General features: G+C 32.7%; 1 protein-coding gene across 29 annotated transcripts in view; it reads left to right on the forward strand.

The window, feature by feature from the left end:
- The window catches only part of LOC106874089 (calcium/calmodulin-dependent protein kinase type II delta chain), a 349,479-nt gene that overhangs the window by 203,496 nt on the left and 118,606 nt on the right, over nt 1–27,377 (forward strand). For all 29 annotated transcript variants that reach the window (XM_089352054.1, XM_089352065.1, XM_089352070.1 and 26 more), the window contains exons 10-12: nt 5,987–6,109; nt 9,294–9,377; nt 16,762–16,804. In XM_089352054.1, coding sequence (XP_089208180.1) covers nt 5,987–6,109; nt 9,294–9,377; nt 16,762–16,804 — 250 coding nt within the window. The remainder of the gene's footprint in view (nt 1–5,986; nt 6,110–9,293; nt 9,378–16,761; nt 16,805–27,377) is intronic.

The following is a 27,377-nucleotide window of genomic DNA, read 5'->3' on the forward strand; positions in this document are numbered from 1 at the left end:
ACACTACTGGATGAAATACATGATCAGAAGATGAGTGACCTCAGAGGAATGTTGGCCATCCAATACTGTGTACATATGCACAAAAAATCTGTGTTTGTGTATGTTTAGTGGGATGTTCATGTTTTATTCAATGGAAGCAACTGGTGCAAATGATAACGTTCTTATGTTGGGTGAGAAGCCATGGTACTGGGCAAATGTCTGTCCAGATTATAAAACATCATAGTAATTAGATGGTACTCTAAGGTCTGGTGGTCTTTTAGCTATTTTGGTAATTTCCTGCTTTCTCATTCAAGCTCCATTGTCTTGACTTCCTCTTTCTACTGGGCATATTGTGTAAGAATGTGTGTACAGCTCTTCCTCACTATAAAATTCATTGTGTTATCTAGCATCTGTGTGTTATTTACTTTACAATTGCTAAGTCAACATCAGATTGATGGAAAAACTGTCATCACACGTCTACACATACACATATTTACATACATTCACACAAATATGTGCATTTATATTGTATGTCTCTGCAGAATGTATTATAGAATATTTTTCTATACAAGAGAAAGCAAGTTCACCTGCTATGCTTCAGTCACTGAATAAAGTTCTGAAAGTGATGTGAGTGCTGGTGTATTTCTCTGTCACTTTGTAATACATCACACACAGACCTTACAGATTTAGAACATTCTCTTTTCCTACATTGTAAATTAGGATAATATTTGGACTGGCTTTTAAGTGCTATCTCATTATGCTATCCACATTGGTTTTAATGTTTCTCCTTCATTCATTCTGAGAAGGTAAAAATCTCAATCCACTTTACATTAGCAGTACATTTACAAAACCACCTCTGCTATATTAGTTCCACCCAGATATGTGTTCGAAAGCATACTGTATCAAAAAACAACTAATTGTTCACCTTCTCTGATACCTGATCAACATTACTCTATGGATTTGTAAGTGTAACTGAGATTTCTACACTTATCAATGCTTAATCATTAATTTTTCACTCATTACTGTGTGCTCAGTTGTTTTAGTAATTTTTTCAACTTAATGGCACACAAAAAAATTTCTAGTCCACACAAACATTAGTTGGAAGTCAACTATACCTTAACATGCTTTCTTCTTAATAAGCATGATATGTAGACCGATTATTTATATGTAATATTCTTTGTTAAGGTGTTCAAAACTTTTGAACTTGAGATAAAATTGATTGAAATAAAAAGCTGAGATTTTGTCTTGTAAAATTTCAAGCATTGTTGGTGTTTTGCAAATATCTTAGTCTTGCCATTAAAATGTAATGGTTTTTGTTCTAGACCTTCATTCTAGTGTTTGCTTCTGCCATGTGGGGCTTGTATCTTACCAAAAACAGTGTTCATTTCAGTTGACCAACACTTATCAGATGTGGTCAAATATTGGTATGATTCTCAACAATTTAATTAAAGCCTCTATTTCTTATGAGTATATAGAAATATTTGCTTAAGATAAGCAAAGGGCATTCCAATTTCTTTGTCCTCTATAAGCACTCTGTGAGTTGGATTTTACGAAATGAAGAAGCAAACATATGTACACACATCTCTTCAGTCTCCATTTCAAACAGACACACATTGCATTCTTCTTCAGATTCTCAGTCACTTTCTATTTCTTTCTTTCATACACACACACACACACACACACACACACCTCTTTCACATAAATATATGCACTTCACATTTTCACATATACACAAACATGCACACATAGACATATAATCACACACATTGAACAAACAACTGACAGCCAATCTAATGCCTTCCATATGTTTTCCCAGTATCCTTTAGAAAAGACTTTGCTATCATTATTTCTCCATCATATCAAAAAAAGACATTCATTGTTATTACTTGTGTTCTTCAACTGTTGTCATTTCAACTATAAGAAACAAATATAACCCAGCATGATGTGATAGCACTTTCAGTTATGTCAGTAACCTTCCATCAAATCCAAATATGTGTTCACATTTACTTTTTGAAACAACAAATGAGTTATGTAGGTATATGTAAGTGTGTTTGTGTGTGTGTGTATATATATATATATATATATATATATATATATATAGACAGCCACACATACATACATGCAAGCACACAATGCCCATGTGTATGTAATGTATGTACATATACAGGGTGCAGTGAATAAACTGTTGTCTAAAATACACAAAAATGAAAATAACACATCTCACTTTAACAGATATATTTGCCAAAATTACATTAAAATATCTTGAAATACTAAAAAGTAAATTTATTCAATAAAATCACCATTGGCTTCAACCATGGCCTCCAGACAACTTCAGAATCTCCTGCAACTCTTCTGGGCAGTTTCCTTGTTTAAGTTGGTGACTGCTGCCATAATCCTTGCCTTCAATTCATCTTTGGTGTTACAAGGAGTTTTGTTGGTCTCTTGCGCATTTGCGCCCCACACATAATAATCAAGGGGGCTGGAGTCTGAGAGTTAAGTGGCCAGATGCTAGGGGTGATGTGGTCGCAGAAATTGTCTGTCAGCTACGACTGTGTTCTCCTGCTTGTGTGGCATGGTGCAGACTCCTGTTGCCAGACATAGTCTTCCAGCAGCCACCTTCTTCCCCCAGGGCAGCATTACCTCTTTCAGGTACTTGATGTAGGTTTCCGTGTTGAGTCTGAGGCTGTGTAGGAAGATGAATGGATGCATAACGTCACCATCACTAGTGATCACTCCAAAAACCATGATGTTCACTGGATGTTTGATTTTTATCACTCTTGGTACATGTCCTCAGATTGACACCCAAATACTCTGAAATATTCGTATTGGAGCTTCTGGTGCAAATGACAAGCAGTACAACATATCATTTTCAAATTTCTGGCAGAGTGAATTGCATCATGGTGCTGTTTTTCTCACAGACAGTACCCAACTGACCCTACTGTACTGTTTAGTCAACATGCGTGTAATTATGCATATCTCTGTATGTGTGTGTGTGTATATATGTATATATGTATACACACACACACACACACACATATATATATATATATATATATATATATATATATATATATATATATATATATATACATACACACACACACCTCACCAACTTATGACCATCCGCACTTACAACCACAAAAAATGAATAAATAAGAAATCAATTTTTGAGCAATGGGCAGCTGTGCATACAATAATTATGGCACCATCTGGCAACATAGCCTCCCTCAGACCTAGACATCCTCTGCCTACCACTGTCTCTCAGTCACTTTCAAGCATGAATGAAAATAGTGTTGAATAATATAAATCGGACATATGATCAGATCAACTTATGACCTGTCAGTCGGAAGAGAACTCGGTCATAAGTCAAGGAGAAAGTGTATATATATGCACACACACACACAAAAATATATATATATATATATATATATACTTATTTATGTATATGTATGCATACACACACACACACACAAATATATATATTTAAATGACTAACAACAGATGGATAATGTGTCAATCCACTACAGCTGTTTCCAACGAATTTTTTAATTGATTAATGGAGACATCACATCATTAGAAAAACCATTTTCATCAGGCAAATACATGAATCACAACATTCAAAATCACTCAAAAGCCAACAGCTTGTGCCATTCCATGTTTCTATGATCATTGTTGGTCATAGAATGAATTTATTAGTTCAGTTTGGTAGTATTATAGGAGAAAATGACATGATGTCAGGTGGGGTAACAGAGATTTATAGCAGTGGAGGAGGTTAGAGAATGAGGTACGGGAGGAATCAGATAGCGAAGCATCTCTGTCATTACAACTAAGATAGAGTTAGTTTCTTTTATCTTTTATTTCTATTCAACAATAGGTTTCAGAGCTAAGTACAAAGTAAGGTCACCCAGTTATTTATGTATATATTTATTTATTTAACCGCCTTCTATATATAGCCCCATTAAAGCTGGAAAGGCTGCAAAAGAGGGGCAATAAGTCTAAGATGCACTGGTTGCAGGGAGGGTATCAAATAAGAAGAGTGGCCGTCATATCAATAATTACATAGATAAATGAGTTTGCAATAAAAACGTATATGAAAGCAAATGGATAATAATAAAAAGGATATAATGTCTCCACTAATCAATTAAAAATTTGTTGGAAATAGCAGTAGTTGATTGACACATTCTCCATCCGTTGTTATTTATTATTCACCTCACTCAGAACCTGCTCCTTGCATAGATCCAAAGTATATTATGGACTGTACACTTAGTGCAATGTGCCTTCCCTGATTATCCTCAGGGCTCATGATTAACTCAGCCAGGTACAATTAATCATATACATAACCTGAATATCTTTCTGCCTATATTTCGGTACCTGCATATGTAGCCCTCTTTTTCTTTTTCTTTTTTTTTTTGTTGCATACACATTTTATTTTTGAACTCAATCCAGTGTCTGACTATAGTCTTGTGAGTGGATCTGGTACATAGAAACTTGAAGCTCATCATATATGTGTGTGCATGTTTATGTGTATGCTTGTCTTGACACATGATGGTTGTATGCAAGCACTACAATCATACAAATCTAGTTGTTCATTCCTGTCTTTCATGAAAAACACACCTAGTCAAGGGTATATATTATCTTGTTTGGAAGCAGTTTGGTGACAAGTATGGCATCCATCAGTAAAGAATCTGGAATAGTGGGATTAAAATGGTGATAATGATATCTATATCTTTATATATATATATATATATATATAACTCAACCAAATTTCATACTGGTTAAAAAGGATAAACATCCCTCTGTTAAACATCCATTAATGTTATATCGCCTGAAGAAATGAATCCATAAAGATGATCTACCTGATGTCCATGGTTACTATGGACTACACTGTAATCATATGCTCATGTGTTGAATATAGATGAGGACAACTGTGTGAAGGAGTGTCACACCCTAACAGTGGAGGGAACCTGTTGAAGAGGTAGACACTGGAAGACATGGGATTAGGTGGTGAAACAGAGGCAATGACAAGCGACCGCGACCTTTGGAGATATGCTGTGCTTGAGGAGACCTGGCAAGCCAAGTGAGATCATAGCTGTGGCCAATGCCAGTGTCACATAACTGGCCCATTTAAAAGCACCCTTCAATCGTTGGGCAAGATACCGTACTTGTGAAAGCCTGTTGAACCAAGTGAAATCATAGTCATGGTCGATGCCAATGCCACCTGACTGTGGCCCATGCCAGTGGCATGTAAAAAGACACCATTCAAGCATAGCTGATGCCAGTCCCACCTGACTGGCATGTAAAAAGCACCATTTGAGCATGGTTGAAGCCAGTGTCAGTGGCATATAAAAAGCACCCACTACATTCTCAGAATGGTTGGTGATAGGAAGGGCATCTAGCTGTAGAAACCTTGCCAAATCAGATTGGAGCCTGGTGCAGCCGCCCAGCTTGCCAGTCCTGTCAAACCATCCAACCCATGATAACATGGAAAGTGGGCATTAAATGACAATGATGATGAAATATATAAATATATATATATATATATATATATATATACACACACACACACACACACACACACACACACACACACATACACTGGCATGCCTCAGCTTACATTGGTAATTGGTTCCAAGACATGTGACTTAACTAAAAAGCCTGAAGTAACCTGATGAAACATTTTTAAAAATTCAGTAACAAATATCTGTTTCAATCAATCGTTTGTACATATTTTCACATGTATTTTATTTGATTTTCTACTTCAGTATTGGTTTTTAGGTATTTAAAAAATTTTAATGCTTTTAAATATGTTCGCTGACACTGATATAAAATCGAATAGATTGACTGAAATTTGGGTTTAATTTTTTTCCATTAATTTCTTAAAAAATGATGTAAAGTCAAAAAAAAATATGACTCAAAATGAGCAATGCCTATATATATATATATATATATATATAAAGTGAATGAAGTGAAATTTTTTTAATGTAAATTTGTCTCTTGTATCTTCTAGTATCCTTCACCAGAATGGGACACTGTGACCCCAGAGGCAAAGAATCTCATCAACAGTATGCTGACTGTGAACCCTGCCAAAAGGATCACTGCATCTGAGGCTCTGAAACATCCTTGGATTTGTGTAAGTACTTCACTTCATTTATTTAATGAAAGGAAATGTGTTGTGATATTCCTGTGTCTGAAAGTTCATCAAATACTTATTATTCAAATATTTAATCTTCTAGTGATATTTATTGAAAGTTTAACATTGTCTAACAATTTGTCAAAGTGGTCAAAGTTTTAAACCAATGATTATTGCTACATTTGTACCTTGCAATAAAACTACATTATAAATAAATAGTGTTAGATGATACATTCGATCTGCATGTAAATGAATACTACATGAAGATTCAGTTTAATGTATAACTAGCTGATAAATATTTTGGTGCCTGGAAAAGATTAGTAAATGACCACTTTGTAATTGCTCTGTTGACCAAATCTATTACTCCACTGCACACACTAATATCATCAGTTAAAATATATTTGCTTACATATCTAGAAGTATAAGATTGTGTGATTTACAGAAGAATCTTTATTGTATCTTGTGACTCCATCAATATTTTAATAACAAATATGTGATGTATCATTCCACTGTCATTATATATTGATTGATTTTTTTTTTACCTCCTGGCTTGCCTTCTATATCAAATAATATTCTGATATTTCATGGTTTGCCATCTTAAGATCAAGGCTTAGGATTTCTTTAATAACTTTCCACTCCTCTGCCTTGTTTGTTAAAATCCTTGAAGGTATATAAGCTATATTTGACATGGCAAATAAGTAAAATAATAATTATTCACAGTAGGAAATGTACAAATGTAATGTAAGCTTTCACTAGATAGCAAACTTTTGCTAAAATCTCTCTCTCAGTTATTACACAACCAAACCCAAGATACTTTCATGTGAACATTTTCATTGTGTTCATAATTCATTTATACTACATACAGTATCAGCTTTGTGGCAATTCTTACCCTGGTATGGTTTATGAATATTCCTGTTGGGCAAATTCTATTTTGGAATAAATAACATTCGTGTTATTTCAGAGAAGATTGATAGCAAATGTCCATCATAAATCAGTAACACAAGCTGGAATGAGTATCATGCTAAGATTGTATTTCATATTCCCTTCACAAGACAATATTTTCTTCAGGTCTCTGACTAGCAGCAACATGACATTATCTTTCAATTTGATGAAGTGGAATGTTTAAATAGCAAAGACACACAGAAAAAAAAAAAAAACTTCCCTGCCAGTCCCTACTCAAAACATAAAATATTGTTTCTCAGATACTTGAATTCACAATATTCAACATAGATCTGCAATATAAATCATCTTTATTGCTGTTCTTTTAGCACTTAAACAATATTGGGAGTTCTGTAATAATTCCTACTAATACCTCTACTACTACATATAATTAGTGTAACTGTAAATCTTATTTGTTAAACTTTCCATTGTGTTCAAGTGTAGCAGCAGTGTAATGACTACAACCTCATATATATTACTGTATATCATATTCATATATACCTATTAGAACTCCGAGTTAATAATGTGTGTACGGAATTCTTAAAAGAGCTCTTTCGAAACAATGACTAAGCTCAACAAATTTGAGCTCTGTCCACCTTGTTCTCTATGTAATTTTGCTTGCTTTATCCCTCAATTGAACTACAGTAAAACTATCTATATAAACTCTGTACATCAGTCTTCCCATCTTTTGGGGCTTTTGGTATCAGTGTTAGTAACCTAGCATCACCCCGACACAAGAAAACCATTAATAAGAAGAAGAATATCAAACTGTGCGTATGTGTATATATAGCCATATGTAGGTGGTGGATAACAGTTTGTCTTTCAAACGTGGTATATTAAGAAATTAAGTCTTTTAGTTTGATGTTCTTTATTAATAATTTTTCGTATCATTAATTAAAAAAAAAAAATGTTAAAACCTGTTCATGTTTTTAATATAATGCACACGCACACAACTATTTTTAAACCATTGTCCTCAACATGATGCTACAGATACTTTCTCACCGAAAGATTTAATGACAATGTTATGCAGCTGATTAATTTGAAATCTCAGAACCAGCTTGAAATATAAAAGCTGAAGTCATTTTATGGGTTTTAAACGAACTTCTTACAATTCCTAGATGTGTGATTTTATGTGTTTAATGTCCATGTAGAAATTGCAAGGAGGTGCAATGTAGCATTTGGTTTTCCATGTTTGTTTACAATTAAGAGAGTGGCAATTGGACATATTGTCACAATGCTCACATACCAAAAAGTCAACATTTATGCTTTATTACTGGTGACTCTTGCTGACTTTGTCCATCTAAGTAGAAATAGGTGTCATAGAGATATGCAGGCATGACTGAGTGGTAAGAAGCTCACTTCCCAGCCACATGGTTCCAGGTTCAGTCCCATTGCATGGTATCTTGAGTAAGTGTCTTCTATTATTGCTTCGAGCTTATCAAAGTCTTGTGAATGGATTTGGTAAATGGAAACTGAAAGAAGCCCATTGTATATATATATATATATATATATATATATATATATATATTTGTGTGTGTGTGTGTCTTTGTATTTGTGTTTGTCCCCACACCACCACCATTGCTTGACAATCGATGATGGTGTATTTATGACCCTGTAATTTAGTGGTTTGGCAAAAGAAACTGATAGAATAAGTACTAGGCTTACAAAGAATATGTCCTGGAGTCGATTTATTCAACTAAAACCCTTTAAGGCAGTGCTCCAGCATGGCCACAGTCAAGTGACTGAAATATGTAAAAGAGTAAAAGAATCTACCTAACTATAAATAGCTACAGAGAGAATGATAGAAAGTCTGTCTAGCTATAAATAGATATTGTAGAAAATACAAACCACTTCATAGTAAATAAGTACCATATGGAGGTTAAGCCCACTTAACTATAAATAAAAAGCATGCAGAGGTGCAAGCCATCTAGCTATAAATAGGCACCATGGGATGGCAGAGCTTGCTCCAGTGACCAGTGAGAGCAGTATGTAACTAATATCAATACTGCACATCATTCTATTGAAGGGAAAAGAGATTTCATTAGTAATATTATTAAACACATGCACTCACATAAACAATCAAATTTTAAGTTACATCACCCTGAGTGTCCCAGTCAAAGTTAACAAAATATACAGTAATTTAAATTCATTAAAATTTTTTTTGAAATTTGTGGGTGAAAGTTGTTGTTTTTTTCTGCTCATCAAATTTTGGATGTGAACTATCTTCTTTTTATTCTTTCCACAGCAACGAGAGCGTGTTGCTGCTGCTGTACACCGACAAGAAACTGTAGATTGTTTGAAGAAATTCAATGCCAGGAGAAAACTAAAAGTAAGTATTTTACTATTTTCTTTTCATTCTGTCCAAGTCAGTATATCCAGATCCATCTGTATACCTATATATGTGTCAGTCTCATACAGTTGCTTTTATTCAATTCCTCAAATACCATTCTGATCATCAGAGTGCATCTGCCCAAATGTATCTATATACCTTCATACAGTTTATGTATCAGTCTCATACTATTGGTTTCATACAGTAACTCATATGTCCTAGCACTTAAATCAATGCACAAAGCCAATCTATCCTGATTTATCTCTATACGTGGGTATATCCATATGATACCATCAGTTTCATACATTTGTATGTCTGTGTATTTTCTTGTACTTTGTAATTATGAAGTCAGACTATCCAGGTATATATGAATGCCTCAGTAGTAGTAGTATGCTTGTTAGTCTCCTATCACTGGTTTCATACTGTTCCTCTATTTGTTATTCCATTCAGTAGGAGATATGTATTTATGATGTAAGAATTTTTATAGCTTAGTTTGTAGGACACTTGAGAATATAGTGAGAGCATGATATATATTCTGTTTTCACATTTACAATTTGGTGCTAATTATGTAAAATGAGCAAATTCTATGTAAAAAAAAAAAAAAAAACTGACATCTCCTCATTCCAATTCTAAATGACATCCATGATTCTGCATCTCATTCTAAAACTCTCAACATTACTTCAGACTGAGAGTGTGTGCGTTTGTGCATGCACATATGGATCGGATCTGTTCATATATATATTTGCATTTATGTATATGGTACATACGTGATGTTTTCACAAGCATTTATTATGCACGCAACTTTTTCATTTACACGTACATATATATAATTGTATATGTCAGATACAGGATACTTTTCCATTAATAATGGTTAAACTGAAGACATAGGGTAAAATTGAATAATTTTACTCAAGTATAACAAATGATATTCATTTTATCAATTTAGTAATGTGAACAGACGGTTCAGTTGGGTTAGAATTCAACCCAGTTCAGAACTGAATACACTCAATTACTTGTGTCAGTTTGTGTCCTGTTCTAACATTATCATTGATCTGAAATGAAACTCGATATACAAAACTAGGCAAACTTGATATGCAAAATCTCTGTTAATTCCTGGTACTTTTTATAACATTTCTATTGTGTGGAGGAATCTAAACGCAATAATATGCTACAGTGTATTTGCATCTACGTGCAGTTATTGAATTTGTTATACATACACATCAATACACACACACACAGTGAGAGAGAGATAATCATAGAGACACCAAAGGAGGAGAAGAAAGAAGTGTAGGAGGAGAGAGTAAGTAAAAGTGTAATTATGGGAGGAGTTATAAAAATGAGTATGCTTTGATTTGATTTTAATGTAATAAATATTTTTCTTTGAAAATTAATATTCATTTCATCATTTTGTATAAGCACTTTCCCCTGTCTCTTGCCCTATTCACTTAGTACCTTGAGGGGGTCACCTAGACACCTTGACACTTGTATTTATCTGTTTGCACATAGCTTGTACAACTTGCTCTACCTCACTTTCTTCTTTCATACTCAAATCCTTAACTCCTAACTTAAAACCACTCCCCTCTTGGATTTAATAGTCTCTTTATGTGTGTGTCTTCCAAAGGATTGTAGTTTTTATATAGAAGCAGACAATGTGATATATATATGCCTCAGTATCAAAACTACCAACCTCTGAGCTCTGTCCAGGCTATAAATCTCACCATACTTGAACTGTCAAGAAAGGAACCAGCCCAAACTTAGAACATGAAGCAAATATTTAAATCACCAGTGTAACTTACAACAAAGTCTACTATCTGAAGAATACATTCATCAGAAATAAGCTTTCACCACATTACCTAAAACTTGTCTTTTCTTAAACTTGCTGAAGAGAAGCAAAATAAATACAATTTTTTGTAACTTTTATGTTTCTGGAAAGCTTTGGTTGAGAAAATGCAACTAATCTCCAGATAATTTAACACTAGAATGGTGTTCAAGAGTAAGGTTTCTCACTTGAGTGAAACCTACTTAAGCACCAGATAAATTTAAAAATTGCTTTTATTGTGGAAGGTTTTATAATAGTTAAATTGAAGGTGGCAGAGAGTCACAGAGATCTGTTCAAGCTGTGCCACCAGGCAAATTGAAGAGGTCTTCAAACTCAAAATAGAACTTTGCAAGTTTCTGATCAAAGGAGAGTCATGTGTGATATGAGAAAGGAAGACACAAGCTGCTATGAAGTGAAGTTTCTGTTAGAGAAAGAGTCACAACAGAAGGTCAATGAAAATTCAGTTAGAGAAAGAGTCACAATAGAAAGTCAATGAAAATTCAGTTAGAGAAAGAGTTATAATAAAAAGTCAATGAAAATTCAGTTAGAGAAAGAGTCACAATAGAAAGTCAATGAAAATTCAGTAAGTCTAGCACTGACCTTCAGCAAATTTATCTTTCATTACTGAAATGAATTTATGTAATACCCACATTGACTTGAATAAAACTCTGCATTAGAAACAAACATTTAAAAATATATACCCAGTATATTTCCAGATGGAAATATATGTCTTTCTTTGTAGGGTGGGGGGAGTAGGTGGTTGGATAGACAGGTAGGTGGGTCACTCTAAAAGTCAGAGTTTTGACAGAACTGAAGTATGATAGTTAAGTCTATGATTTAAATTAATCTGGATTGTTTCAGTGCATATATAGGAAAGGCAGCTGGTCCATCAGAAGTAAGTGTGGAAATGATAACTGCAAGTGGAGAGATAGGGATTGTTGTGATGATGGAGCTTTGCCAGAGTGTGCTGGATGGAAGAGGAATGCCAGATGATTGGTGGTACCGATCTTCAAGGGGAAAGGGGATGCGATGAGTTGTGGGGCATATAGAGGAGTGAAGTTATTGGAGCATGCAATGAAGATAGTGGAAAGGGTGTTGGAGAGGAGAATTCGGAAAGGGGTGGATGTGGATGAGATGCAATTTGGTTTTATGCCAGGAAGGGGTCAAAAGATGCAGTGTTCATTACAAGGAGATTACAGGAGGAATACCAAGATAAGGGGAAGGAGTTGTACATGTGTTTTGTTGATCTGGAGAAGGCATTTGATAGGGTTCCAAGGAAAGTGATTGAGTGGGCATTGAGGAAGAGTGGTGTACTAAAGGTAATAGTGAGAACAGTGGTGAGTTTGTATGAGGGGGTAAAGACAAGAGTGAAAATTGGATCAGAGCTGTCAGAGGAGTTTGCAGTGAAAGTTGGTGTGCATCAGGGATCTGTGTTATCACCATTGCTGTTTGCAGTAGTGGTTGATGTGGTGATGGAGAGTGCAAGAGAGGGATTGATAATGGAGATACTGTACATGGATGATCTTGTTCTGATGAGTGAAACGATGGAGGGATTGAGGGAGAAGTTTTGGAAATGGAAGGAGGTGTTTGAAAGCAAGGGTTTGAAAATAAACCTCAGAAAGACAAAAGTAATGGTGAGTGGGGTGGAAGGAGAAGTGTTAGTGAGTAAGGTGGATCCATGTGGTGTATGTTCGAGGAGGGTAATGGTAAATGCGGTGTTGTATATGAGATGTGAGAAATGGATTCATGGTAGATGTATGAAAATGAAGAAGGTGACTCCAAGACTAGCAAGAGAGTTTGTTTGTTTGTGGAAGATGTGAGGAAGGAGCTGGAGGGCTGGTGTAACCAGTGGAAATGCTATGTGATGAGGTGGAAACGGTGAGAGGGTTTTGTTATTTAGGAGATAGGGTGGATGTAAGTGGTGGATGTGAAGCAGCTGTGACAGCAAGAGCAAGACTTGGCTGGGTGAAGTTCAGGGAATGTGGAGCATTGTTATATGGGAAAAGGTTCTCATTGAAGACAAAAGGAAAGGTCTATAGGAGTTGTGTGAGAGCTGCAACGCTGTATGGGAATGAGACATGGTATTTGAGGGAAAGAGATGGCAATTTTGAGAAGGACTGAGAGAGCAATGGTGAGAGAGTGTGGCGTGAGGCTGTTTGATAAGAGGAGGACTGAGGACTTGATGTGGATGCTGGGGTTGGAGAAATCAGTGGAACAGCTGGCAAGGATGAATGGAGTGCAGTGGTGGAGGGGACAGGTGGAGGAGGAGATTGGGAGGGTTAGCTTGAGAAGGGAGGATGCCCAAAACTGAGCCAGAAACCATGTGTTTATATATATTATATATAATGCATTGCATCACACTGACACCACTAGATGGATATCTTAAAATGTTGAGGTTTTTCTACTTGAATTTTAACAGTAGCTTAATAAGAAGAAGTAAATCCTGCTGAAGCTGCTTTTCTAGACATGATGTTAAAGGACTGTTATAAAGCAGTTAAATATAAATTAATTCAGTGCTTCATGCAGTCAGTTATCAGCTTTGGTTTATCAGTTAAGTTCACTTGAACTTTGTGTCACACTGAGATAAGAACATTGGCTCTCTCTTGCCAACACTCACCTTGCACAGTAAAACTATTTCGCTGTCTGTAAAGCTTTACTCAAATCCTTGAGACTTTACATAAGGTAAAATTACTTAATTTTCTTTTGGTGTAGTTATATAGTTGTTGTTGTTGTTCAAGTTTAGTTCCTTCTACATTTGCAAAGCAAACAAGAAAAAAATGTCTAATTTTTATTTCAGATCACTAGGTTTATGTAGATAATAACGTGTATACATTTAGATTTAACTACTAATACACATCTACAGTAGTTCTACTGCTTTTTTCTTTTTATATACTATAATTAAATACATGACATGTATCGTGTAGAAAAATTTTGAAGTTCTGTACACAGTTTTGCTACATATGTTTCTTTCTAATGTTTGCTAAATAGTATTGTAGGTGAACATAGCACATATGTTTCACTTGTAATATTTGAAATAGTATTCTAGTATACTGTATACTAACATTTTTTATAGTATAATGATATATTATTGCTTGATTTATATTGTAGGTATATATGTTTAGATTGTAATACTTCTGCGCAATTTCTTTCTTTTTTTTTAACATTACTTTGAAGCATAATATTCTAGATCATATATGAAAACGTAATATACTATGAGTCACCAAAAAAGCCTATATGCTTTGCTTAACCTGCAAGAAATAGCAGCCAACTACCTCTCACATCCCACTTTATTATCTTACAAAAGAAAAATCGCATTGAATAGACTGTCTGTAAAAAGAGTGGATGGTCATGACAAGGATGTCTTTGATCATGAAGATATTGGATCCATACTGATGCAGGGCTCAGCAGCAGCAACAGTAGCATAATTCTGCACAATACATACAAACATACATGCATACATGCATATATATATATGTATATTTGTTTTGCCAGATTCCTGGTGTGTAATAGTGTATTGAAACAGATATTATTTTATTTCGGGTTGACATTTTTTTTCTTGCCAAATAAACACATGCACTAGTGCGTGTGCGTTTATTTGGCAAGAAAATAAAGACCATCCCAAAATATAACTATATATATATATATTTGTGTATGTATATGTGTGTGTGTATTTCCCTCACAAGAAAAAGATTTTTTTTTAAAAAGGCTCACGTTTCATCTCTCACACATACGTACAACATCTACCTGGTGTATATCACATCTGCTGAGTATATGTAACATCTGCTTGATACTTACCACATATGTTGTATATATATATTGCATCTGACCATCTGGTTTCATATGTGTCCAATATGCAAGATTATTATAAGACTTTAATATTTTTGTAGTTTTACTCCTCTATACAGAAGAATGAATCTGTAAAGAACATTTATAAGGCTTGTGCATCTATTTCATCATTAGTCAAAGAATTTACTACAATTAATTTTTTTTAATTTCTTAATTACTTTAACTTAATTTTATTGGAACACGTAAAGTTACTGGGTTAGGATAACAAATGTGACTTACGGTATAAATGATAACCAGCTGCTTAACATGTTTCTAGAACTTTAAAAATGGTTTTCCATTAATGATGAGGGAGACATTGAAAAATAGAATGCCAGGAGTAAATCTGTTTTAAAATGTGTTAGATTCTTTCTACTATCCTTTTCTTAGGTTAGTTCTCACACATGGAACGAGAAGTCATACCTTGTCAAAAAAATAGATATTAGTGACAGAGTATTAATACCAAGAGGTAATATCTATTGTCATTTGAATGTAAGTGTTCTGTTAAAACAATGAAGGAAGGTCGAAATCTGGTGGTCTTGGCACTCAAAATGGCAGGGATTTATTTCCCTGCTAGCTATATAAACAAGTGTGCATTTTACACCAATATAAGAGTTTCTCATGGTATCTACCACAGTTTAGCTTGTTCTAACAGAACATCCATGTTTAATTGGCAATAAATATTACCTTTAAAGTCATACCATAAGTTAAATTTTGCATAAGAACTTTATAATCACTCAGGGTTATAACTTCTACCAGATATATACTTTTGTCATTTTCATTATTTATATGGAGTTAGGAAGGATATCCAACCATCAACATGGATGATGATAGCTTGCATTTAAAAAGACAAAAATGCTACGAGCAGGAGTGCATGATATTATTGTTGTTTGGTCCCAAGTCTACTTTGATCGAGTTGACCTAAGAGCAAAAGTGTACCTGTCTTGATAGACTTATCTTTTAGTCAGACATCGCAAGACTAAATTTTCCAGTGTACTCTGCCTTTAATACATTAAGGTGTGATTTGAGTGAGATTTTGCAGCTATGTCTTCATTATTACCAATGTCCTTTCTTCACAAAAGTTTGGGATTTTCTCCCTCCCATATCTTTCCTGTTTAGTGTTGATTTACAGAAGCTCAAGAGTAACATCAATGACATCAATTTCACCTGTCTAAGAGAACCTTCAAAGGCCATCCTTCAGACTCAGATAGTTAGAAAATTGGTGCAAGCATATATATTGTCATTACAAGATATGTTCAGTGAGATTTCAGTGTTCCCTTACTGTTATACCGGCTACTTCACTTACTCCTATCTTATATCATGTAGAGACATATATATTGCAATGTAATATAGCAGCTTTATGGAATGACATAGCCATTTAATTTTCCAAGGTTCAACAACCTCAACATGCTGCACTGCTTCTGGACTGTCCCAACAATGAAAATATATGTATATTCTAACACAACTCGATCAGCTCAACTCTAACTCTATCCCCAATACAGTATAAACATTTTTTGGAAATACAGATATATTGCTGACTCATAAAGAAATTTACTGATTATCTATATTCCAATATTTTATCTCTTATACTGGCTACAAAATTTACATTTCTATTGATGGTAAACCTTTTCATCTGACACTACATAAATACATTTTGTATTGCCAGACCAAAGACTTCCATACAGTTATTCAAGAATCAGTTGATCAACAGTGTTTATCATTTCTCTTTCTCTCACTTTGCAGGGTGTTATTCTTACCACTATGCTGGCAACCAGAAACTTCTCCAGTAAGTTCCATTCTATGTGTTTATAATTTTTTTCTCCACTATCATTTCTCTGATCTGAATTTCTTTCTTTCTTGGGCACTAATGAACATGTTTATACATGGAAAGTTTACAAGCACAACTATATATTGTTTATGGGACATTGAAACTGGAAACAAAATATACCACCATATCAATTCATATATGATTTGATTACTAAATATATCATGGTTCCTTTTAAATACCTTATTAGAGTTGTAATGTTCCATTTATCTTTTTGTTTTAAATTATGTTTCATGTTATTTGATTCTTATATAATCAGCTTAGAGTCCTACCCTGTAAAGAAAACCAGGCTTTCCTTTCTGCAAGTCAGTGGAAGTTTGAAGTGAGAATTAATCTTCACATAAAATGGAACCTCACATTCTTAGAAAGTTCCTTCCCTCACTGGGAACTGGTCTGTTCTACTAAGAATCTGTTGTGTATTATAATACTCAATTCTTAATCTGTGTTAACAATATTTACTAAACAGAAATACACTCTGCCCTAACATTAATATTAATGTAAGTGTCTGCAATTATTACAAAATATTTAACTTATCAGCTGGAGTGATTTTTCAGTAAGTGTGTGACAAATACTTTTAAAAATCTTATCTTATAACCCTGCTGTAGAAGGATTTTTTAATGCAGAGTTAAGTTATTAAATACATTTATGGTAGCAGGACCATTAATTGACTGTCTGTTCTCTTCCATTGAACATTAGTTGATGTCATATCGGAAAATGCATGCTAATTTACATATATGTCATTCTTTGTTGCTTTCTTTGTGTGGTATAGTAAACAAAGGTAAGTCCAAATAGTGTGATAACTATATCAAGCATTTCACCTTGGCTTTTCCAATTTTCCTTTTTTTTTTTTTGTTTTTGTTGTTGTTTTTCCTGTAGTTTCAGGCTATCACACATTAACAGACTGAGCTTAGAGTTAAGGGCATTTGAGCAGTGACAGAACAACTGTGCTAGAGTTTGATGCTGTGTTATTACCCCTTGCCCTGCTCAACAAGACACTGTTTTTGTAAGATTAGAAGAGAAATGCAGCAATTTTACAGTACCTGAAGTCAGTGTAGTGAAATGATTGATGGACATCTTTATAATAGTCATACCATAATTGAAACTCAGTCTTTTCTGGTGATTGTTGTCAACATTAGATTCTGACACAGTGGAGCTGGTCTGATTTATAATTATATATTGTTCTATATTTGTCTGTTGAATTGCTAATACTGAATGTTGTAAGTTTTGAAACTAAATAATCTGTCAATCAGTCAGACTTAAGATGCATATGACATTTCTACCAGTACTGAAAAACACTGCCAAATGCTATAATGGAGATGTTCTTAGCTATTCAGCACTTCATCATCACAGTGATCATTTGTGGTTTCTTCTAAGAATTTCTTACACAAATCTGCTTTTTCAGTATTAAAGAAGTATTTAACAAATTCACATTGATATCTTTACTGAAATCATTGACAGTGTCAATATGACTGATGATGTGATGTGACCAAATTCTTGTAACAGGATCCTTTATGTGTTACACTTTACCATGTTAACAAATTGAAGTCTGTTAACAATTATATAATACTGACCTTAGCATTGGTGAGATGATTGAGAACCTTTTTGCATAATTTTTGTTCAGTTTAGACTGCAGTATCTTGGTGATAACTATTCCTCTTAGAACCAGATATTATTTTAGCAGCAGACCTAGAAAATGTTATAAAGTAGGGTCAGCTATCATTATGTTAGCATCTACTCAGGAAAACATTATCCAAAAGTCAGTTTTATGCCCTTTTGGATCCCAAAATTTCTGCAACTGTTTCTTTCTTCAGCTTTGCTCTTCTCTGAGACCTGTTGAATTAGTTGTGTCTGTTCTCTCCAGTGTAATATAGTAATGGCAGATCAGGAAAGATAGTTTAACAGTCTTTTTGATACCTCTTAGTAATCCCATTCAAATGACCAGCCAACAAGATTGTATATGTTGACCATACAGGTAACTGGAAGTTTGTCATTATGACTATAAGTTCATTTATTGTTACCTGTGTTGAGTATGAACTTATACTTTGATAACTAACCTGATATGAAGTTCCTTAGAGAAGAATATCAACATGTCATAACTATATTTATGTCAATGCCTCTAATTAAAGCTATAATTAGGAACCTGATTTTGGAGGTAAATATTAAATAAAACAGAAATTGCTAAATATCTGAAGATGATCTTTAATACTCCAGAGTGTTGCAAAAATATGCTACTAAACTTCTAACCATTCATAGACAAGGATTTTCAGTCAGTTATGGTCTCAGTTTAATTCTTTTAAAAGAAAGATCCAGTATTTCAGTCATTCCTGCTAAAAGAGTTTGTTATCTCAAATTATTTTTGGATTATATTTTGGTTGAGGCCATACTTGATTAAGAGTTTACATTGCTGTACTGTCAATCTCTCAACTCACTTAGTCAGCTTTAACTTCACTTTTCATTAGAAAAATCTCTACTGTAGCTTCACTTGCAAAATATACATATACCTACCTTTTGCCACAAATATAATTGCCCTAATTGCCTCTGATGCCTTTTGTTTACGTTCTCAATTATTTCAGTTTGATTTCCTAAATGTTGGCTGTTGCTTTTTACCAATGGTTTCTGTTTTATATTTAATACTACTTCTATCATGTCTATCTTATTTGAGAGGAACTGACTTGACTCTTTGTTTATATAATAAACAATACAATATCAAAATGTGTAAATAAACGAGCTACCTGTTTTCTTTTTTCTTTTCTTTTTTTTTTTCTTTATCTTTCCTCCTTGTTAGGAACAGTGTTTGGGACAACTATGTCTGACAATTTGTTGTATAATTCTTTCCAAAATTCTAAATCACTGACTTCATGTCCTGTAGTATAACTAATGTTTCTAACATAAAGCTGCATGATAGCAAAATTAATTCATTAGCTGGTCAGAATTGAAGCTTAAATATTGCTAAGGTCTTCCCAAGATTTTTTTTTTTTTTTTTTTTTTTTTTTAAGACAAAGAAATCTCATTTGGCTTATAATTAATTTTTATGGAATAAAACTACTAAATTACATAAAAAATACTTGTCACAGTTCCCTTAGATGAAAGATAGTAGGTGTGTAATAGAGATAAAAATATTTTTTCTACGAAAATTCCCTACTTATTTTACTGTTTTCTTTCACTTGGCTGATATTTTTATGGCCATACTAGTATGGACAGGATGGGGAGCAGTTTTTCTATAGCTCACCCATGAACCACTCAGCAATGAAGTAGGCATGGAACTTCTCACTAGCCAGTCAGACTGAAGCAAGCAGAATTTATATATCCTAGCTGCACAAAAACAGTGGTTGTATTCATTAGATTTTAACTTATTATCAAGTAATTAGTAGTCTGTTGTGTTATTCTAGCTGTCTATTTTAAAATATAAACTGGCATTTTTCAATCACGAGAAGGAAATGGTGAATTAATGAGAAGTAAATTTATTTTGGCTTTTGCACTAAAATCACGAAAGTTAATTTCACCAGTTTCTACCATTATCTTCTGCTTGTATTTCATTAAAGTCTGTTTTTGGTGACAAATATTTTCAGACTTCTTTTTGTTTTTGCAATGACACTTGTTTGTCTTGCTATTTGAGCAACAACTAGCATAACTTCAATGGTGAAGCTTTTAACCTGCTCCTCTTTCATTTGACCAACAGACTACATGCTACTTAACACCAGCAACAGTTATGTCAGTTAATCAGCACTAACATGATATATAAATATTAATCAATACCAACATTATATATACACATACTATATATATATATATATATATATATATATATATATATATATATATATAAGTCAGTAAATAGTGGGGTTGTGTTAACCGCACGTGGAGAAATAATAGGAAAATGAAAAATAAGGCAGAATGTTAAACTGGAAGCATATTTTAATAAAGATTTCTAACTGAAGAAGGAGAATGAAAATGTTTTTTTACAAAGAAGTACAAAATGAAGAAAATAATATATAAAAGAAATAATATATAAAAAAATAAATATACCAATACATTATATTGTCTTTGAGCTTTTGAAGTTCATTGGTAGTTCATGTATATAATGGTTGGGAAAATAAGGATGCATGAGAATTGAGAGTTGTGTTAGGTTTAAAAAAAGGGTTAAAAGTTTGTGTTAAGCAGGAAGTGTGGTGTCAAAACAGGAAGTGTGTGTAAGGGGAGACAAATGTTTTTAGTTGAAAAAGAGATCATAACTCCAACTAAAAACATTTGTCTCCCCTTACACACACTTCCTGTTTTGACACCACACTTCCTGCTTAACACAAACTTTTAACCCTTTTTTTAAACCTAACACAACTCTCAATTCTCATGCATCCTTATTTTTCCAACCATTATATACATGAACTACCATTGAACTTCAAAAGCTCAAAGACAATATAATGTATTGGTATATTTATTTTTTCATATATTATTTCTTTTATATATTATTTTCTTCATTTTGTACTTCTTTGTAAAAAATATTTTCATTCTCCTTCTTCGGTTAGAAATCTTTATTAAAATATGCTTCCAGTTTAACATTCTGCCTTATTTTTCATTTTATATATATATATATATATATATATATATGTGTGTGTGTGTGTGTGTGTATGTATGTATGTATATCCATACTTTATTAATAAAGCTGCAAATACACTATAAAAATTGTTACTCAGAGTTTCATGTTCCCATTTGTTGGACAGTTGGTTCAGAATGTGAAATTCTGAGTAGCAGTTTTTGTGTTGTCTTTGCAGCTTTATTAATAAAGCATATTACTCTACTTCCAGTATTCAAATGCTATTTTTTCCACCTTGTTTCACATTTATGTGTTTACCTTGGTATATATATATATATCATATATATGAAAATATATATAAGATAACATCAATAGGATATACATGCTAGTTTGCCTTTCCAACATATGTATCAATAAAGTTTTGATAATATAGAAACACTTTAAACGGCCCTTAGTAGAAATATAATCAAGGAAGAGTTAACAGTAGTTCTTAACAATATATCAATGCAGATAATGTTAAGAAATTCTGACCTTAACTGCTATTGTGATCACTTAATTTCCATTTTAACTCCATGTGTGTGGTGGTGTGTATGTGTGTGGAGGTCTGAATAACATTTATTAACAACATGAGACTGTTTTGTTATGATTGCTATTGATTTGACTCTGTATCTTAAACTAGTGTTTTTCTTTCTTTTGAGTTTTTCTTAATTTGACATAAATTTCTTCATAATAACTTGTCTGTTCAATTTTACAGTTCCTCCATCAAATATAATTGGTTTACTCTTCATTGTGATGGAAATGTTTTCAACCACTCACAAACATAGACACACAATTTTATCTTCAGCTTATTTGTCACAGAACACCTGTAAACATTGATACTGTTTTAAGCAAAGTTTAAAGAAAATTTTAGTTAAAATTATGCTGAATATTTATTGTCAATCATCATCTTGATATTGGAAATGTGCGATTGAATAGACAGTTCTATTAATTTATCATATATAGTTGTTTTGCTCTTGAATAATTTAGACTTGTTTGCATTTTGAGTTATCACTCATCTAATCTATGCTAATCAAAAGGAGGTAATTAGGTCAGAGAAAGATTTGATTAAGGATAATTTAATTTATTTACTCCACTGAAATATTCTTTCTGTTCTTTGAATTATAAAGAGATCTGTTCTTCTGGCTGTGACCTTTGCTCCAATATGATTACAGCTCACATCACGTAACTCTTCTCAGATGCCCTGCTACATGTCTTGTATTTCAGGCCCAGACTAAGTATTCCCAATAAGCATTGTATTGCACTTTTATCATTTTCCTGGGGACTGTAAAATGGCAATGGACTTCTATATTATTGTGGTGAAATAATTCACATTAGAAATGATTCCAGTAAAACAGCAACTTTATAAGTCAACATGGGTGCTATATGGTTCCTCAACCTGCTAGAAATAGAAGCCAAATCTTCCTTAAACACACATTGCATTATGTAGTCCTAGATACATATATATCTAAATAAAGGATGAGATGGTTGCTGCTAGGATACCTTTTATAGCAGGTCTTCTGGATCTGCTGAATTAGTATTAAACACAAGCAATTACAGTTACTTGAAACTGTCTGTGTAGCTATTGGAATTCTCAAAATTATCCAACCTCTTTACATGAGAAGAAACTGGATGTCAAAATAGAACAAAATTTTGTTTTTAAGAATTATAGACAACTTTGGTGAAATGAATATTTGTTTTATTTTCTCTGAATAACTAAGGATGTAGTTATCTACATAGAAATAACTACAATCATTATAGATTGAATGATAAATATATGGTCATGGGAAGGGTTTTAATAAATGTGAAATTTATGGAAAGTTATGGTTTCTTTAAGCTGGATAACAAATATTAGGTTATGGAAATATTCTATAATTGATTAAAATGATAATTTTTCAGATTATTTCTAAACTAGGGATAATATCTTTATCTACTAGGCCACTGGTGCATGTACTTAGTGGGTAAGGACATTATTTAAGAAATGAGGATTCAAAAATCAAGTCTTGGATAGAGTTTAGAGATCCAGGAATAAGATATTTGATGGCAATTGTAGATGATATTGGTTAAATCATAATATAGGTATAAATATTGTAAAGATGAGGTTCCAGAGAATTATAATCTTAATTACAATCCATTTCAGTCATTTAGACATTCTTTAAATGAATTAACAGAATATTTACAAAATCATCAAATTATGTTAATTAAAATATACCATATAGCTCAAGCTTCTCAGATTTTAAAAAATGGATGCAAGCCAGTTAAATCCAACTGTATCATCACAGCTATTTAAGAAATACCTTGCATTACAAAATATTGTAGAACAGAGCAGCTAATTACATCCAGTTAGCATATCTTTTGTTACACTGGTAATAGTTTTGAACTTAGATATTTAGTTATGTCTGTTGATATTTCAGTAAACCCTAACCAGACTCTTATATTATACTGTTCCAATACTGCAACAATCACATGAATACATTAGCAGTTATTTAAATTCTATGAAATATGTCACTAAAATTTATTTTAAAAATATAACATCTCCTTTTGTTAGTATTCTTATTTTGGTGAGTGACGTTTAAGTTTTTTGTAACCTAGCTAACCTTGACCACCTTTTGTGGGTATAGTGTGTAAGGGTTGCGTTTAAAGTTTAATTTCACTGAGAACTTTAATTATTAGCATCTGACTTTCTTTTCATTTTCTTCAAACTAAGATTGTTTTACTTAAATATTTTAGCTACCTGATATTTGCCACTTAATGTTATTACTACTACTATTGCTACTACTATTACTACTACTGTTTCCTGAGTCTCTCTTAATTTCTATTTTTTTTATTGTATTTTAAATGTAATGTCTCTATAACTTGTTAAGATAATTCAGTTCTGTACAGTGACTTGTCAATTGTTTTCTCCTATCTCAATTATTTAATTTCCACAAAATTCTACTATATGGCATGTTACATACTGAAACATTACAAACTAATACATTTCTTTTCAAATATTCTGCATTTCTTTAAATATCAACATTTCAATAAGAAGCAAAAACATGTTACTGTGAACATATGCATATATATATATATATATAATGTTCAGCATGTTATTGTTAAATATCTTAAATTTCTTACAAAATAATTTGTCTTCTCTGTAAATTAATCTGTTGATAATAAGCTGTCACTCTGAAAAGATATTTTTATTTAAAGTTTCATGCAATTTATTTCCCTGTTCTCAATATAATCTGTACTCTTCATCAGTTTTAAGATAGGTTTCATTGTGTGTGCACATACATATATATATATATATATATATATATATATGTGTTGTGTAATTAGAGATATCTTTTCAAACTCTATGCTCTTTATATAGTATCGTCACCTTGAAATGATTTCTCAGCTTTGCAACTATCTTATACCAATATTATATATATATTTTTTGTAATAAATATACCTGATATACAGAGTAACTCTGATTAACAAATGCATTAATAAGAAAAAATAATTTCTAAATTTAAAAGAATGAATTATTAATTTAACAATTTAAATTTCAATTAATTCTGCCATATTTGTTTTCATTAAAATCAATCTTTCCTAATTTCATAATATTTACATTTTAATAACTTATTTCCAGAGTGTGACCTAACATGTTTTAAAATTAAAACGTCATTCACTTTGCTTAACCTTTAGTTTTCTAAACAACAACAACTGCCTACACCAACAATGCTATATTATTATTGATATTAATTATGCAGTAGTTGTAAACACTCAAATCTGACTACTTTACAAATACATACCACTCTGGGAGGTGAAAATTCAGTTTATATTTCATTGACAGCATGGTTTGTCATAGGTAGTACAGCATAAACATGTCAACCATAGTTGCTTGGAGCATGCTTAAAAGTTAATTTACCTTTATTTAATATTCCATATAGAATATACAATTCAGCAAAAAGGTGTCTCATTTTGTTGGCTTCTTAAATTATGTAACAGAAAACACCCTCTCAAAATTTATTTACTGTATTTTTTTAATAACAGAAGGTTCTGTAAACTTTATTAGGTAAACCCTCAATCACTTATTTTTGAAACTGTTTAAATAAATCAAGTACAAAGAGTGCGTGTGTGTGTGTATACATGTGTACACATATGTATGGATGAAGATATAGATGTGTCTGTATATATGTGTTTATATATATGTTTATATATATATATATATATATGTATATATATATATCGTTTAACGTCCGCTTTCCATGCTAGCATGGATGAGTATATGCATATATACATACAAGTATGTGCATACCTACATCTACCTGTATATATAGGTGCATATATGGGTACAGGACATTGCAAACAAAGATGTTTGTATATATATATAGATATATATATATATATGCACACATGTATACAGCTCTCTCACTATATATATATATATATATTTATATATATATATATATATATATATATATATAATTATATATATAATATGTGTGTGTATATTTTTATGTGTATTCATTCATTTTTATGTTTGTTTTTCTATGCTACTATGGGTTACAGGAATATATTATTAAGGCATTATTTTGTAGCTGGATGTTCTTCCATTTGTTAGCCCATACTTGTCTCACAAGTATGTGATATCTTATTCTACACATCTTGAAAGGTACAGTGTACAACCTGTTGACAGGGAAAATGACAATACTGTTACCACCCATGGAAGTGCAAAGATAAACAAACACACCGGCATATACATGTTCAAACACACACATACACACACACACACACACACACACACACACATACACACACACACACACACACACACACACACACACATAAATACATACATATGATGCGCTTCTTTCAGTTTCTGTTTGCCAAATCCATTGAGAAGGCTTTGGTCAGCTTAGGGTTATGCTAGAAAGCACCTGCTTGGGGTGTTGAACAGTTGGGCTGAATCTGAAATCATGTGATTGAAAATTGAACTTCTTAACCACACCTGTAACTATTATATGTGTTTGTATCTGTTAATGTATGTGTGTGTGTGTGTGTGTAGGTTTGACTGAACAGGGTAAATACAACTATGTGCATGAGTATATATATATTTTTATTATTTTTAATCATCAGAAAGTTTCAAAAGGTACTTGACAGCCGAAAGTTTCGTCTCATGCATAAAACTTTTAGCCCTTGAGTCACTTTTGTAAGTTTCTGCTGATTAAAAATGATACACACACACACACACATACGCACGCACACACACATACACATAGTAAGGGGATAGGGATTTAGGAAATCCAGGTGAGTATCTCAGTTAGCACTCCATGTGAAATCCAATCTAACAGAATGTATAGGAAGGAAAATTAGATTTAGTATTTCATTTATCCAAAAGATGCATACAAATTTGAAATCCAAAGAAATATACTAATTATGAGATTGGTGCATCCCCCACAGAGTGTAAACATAGACAAAAGAATACAAATGACGGTATCATATTTATTAACCAGTTACAACCATTTCAATAATTAGTGAAATTGTTACATCAGTCAACATGCTAGTTTATGCAAATAAAGAACATTTGTGTAAAACCATACAAATATTAAATGAAATTTTCCACATATCATCTCATAAGCATTTGTATGTGTGTGTGTGTGTATAGAGATTGATACACACACACATGCATGTGTGTGTGTGTGTATTATTACATTATGAGCATTTCAACCCCATAGGCTTTTTTTTTTGTGTGTGTGTGCTAGTGTAGTTTTCTGATATTTACTCAATATGATGGTTGAACCTTTAAGCAAAAAAGTGAAGCTGTCCTTTCCAAAACTATCTCTTAACCCTTTAGCATCCAGATTAATTTATCAAATGTAATGCTTATTTATTCCCATTTTTAAAAATTAATCACGTATTACCTTGTAGGTTCAAGATTTTAGAATGACATTGTAAGGTAGGTGGGAGAGGCTAGATCTGGCCAGTTGGAACATAAAA

This window comes from Octopus bimaculoides, chromosome 5, assembly GCF_046866305.1.
Source record: "Octopus bimaculoides isolate indiv1 chromosome 5, ASM4686630v1, whole genome shotgun sequence".
NCBI classification, from domain to species: Eukaryota; Metazoa; Mollusca; class Cephalopoda; order Octopoda; family Octopodidae; genus Octopus; species Octopus bimaculoides.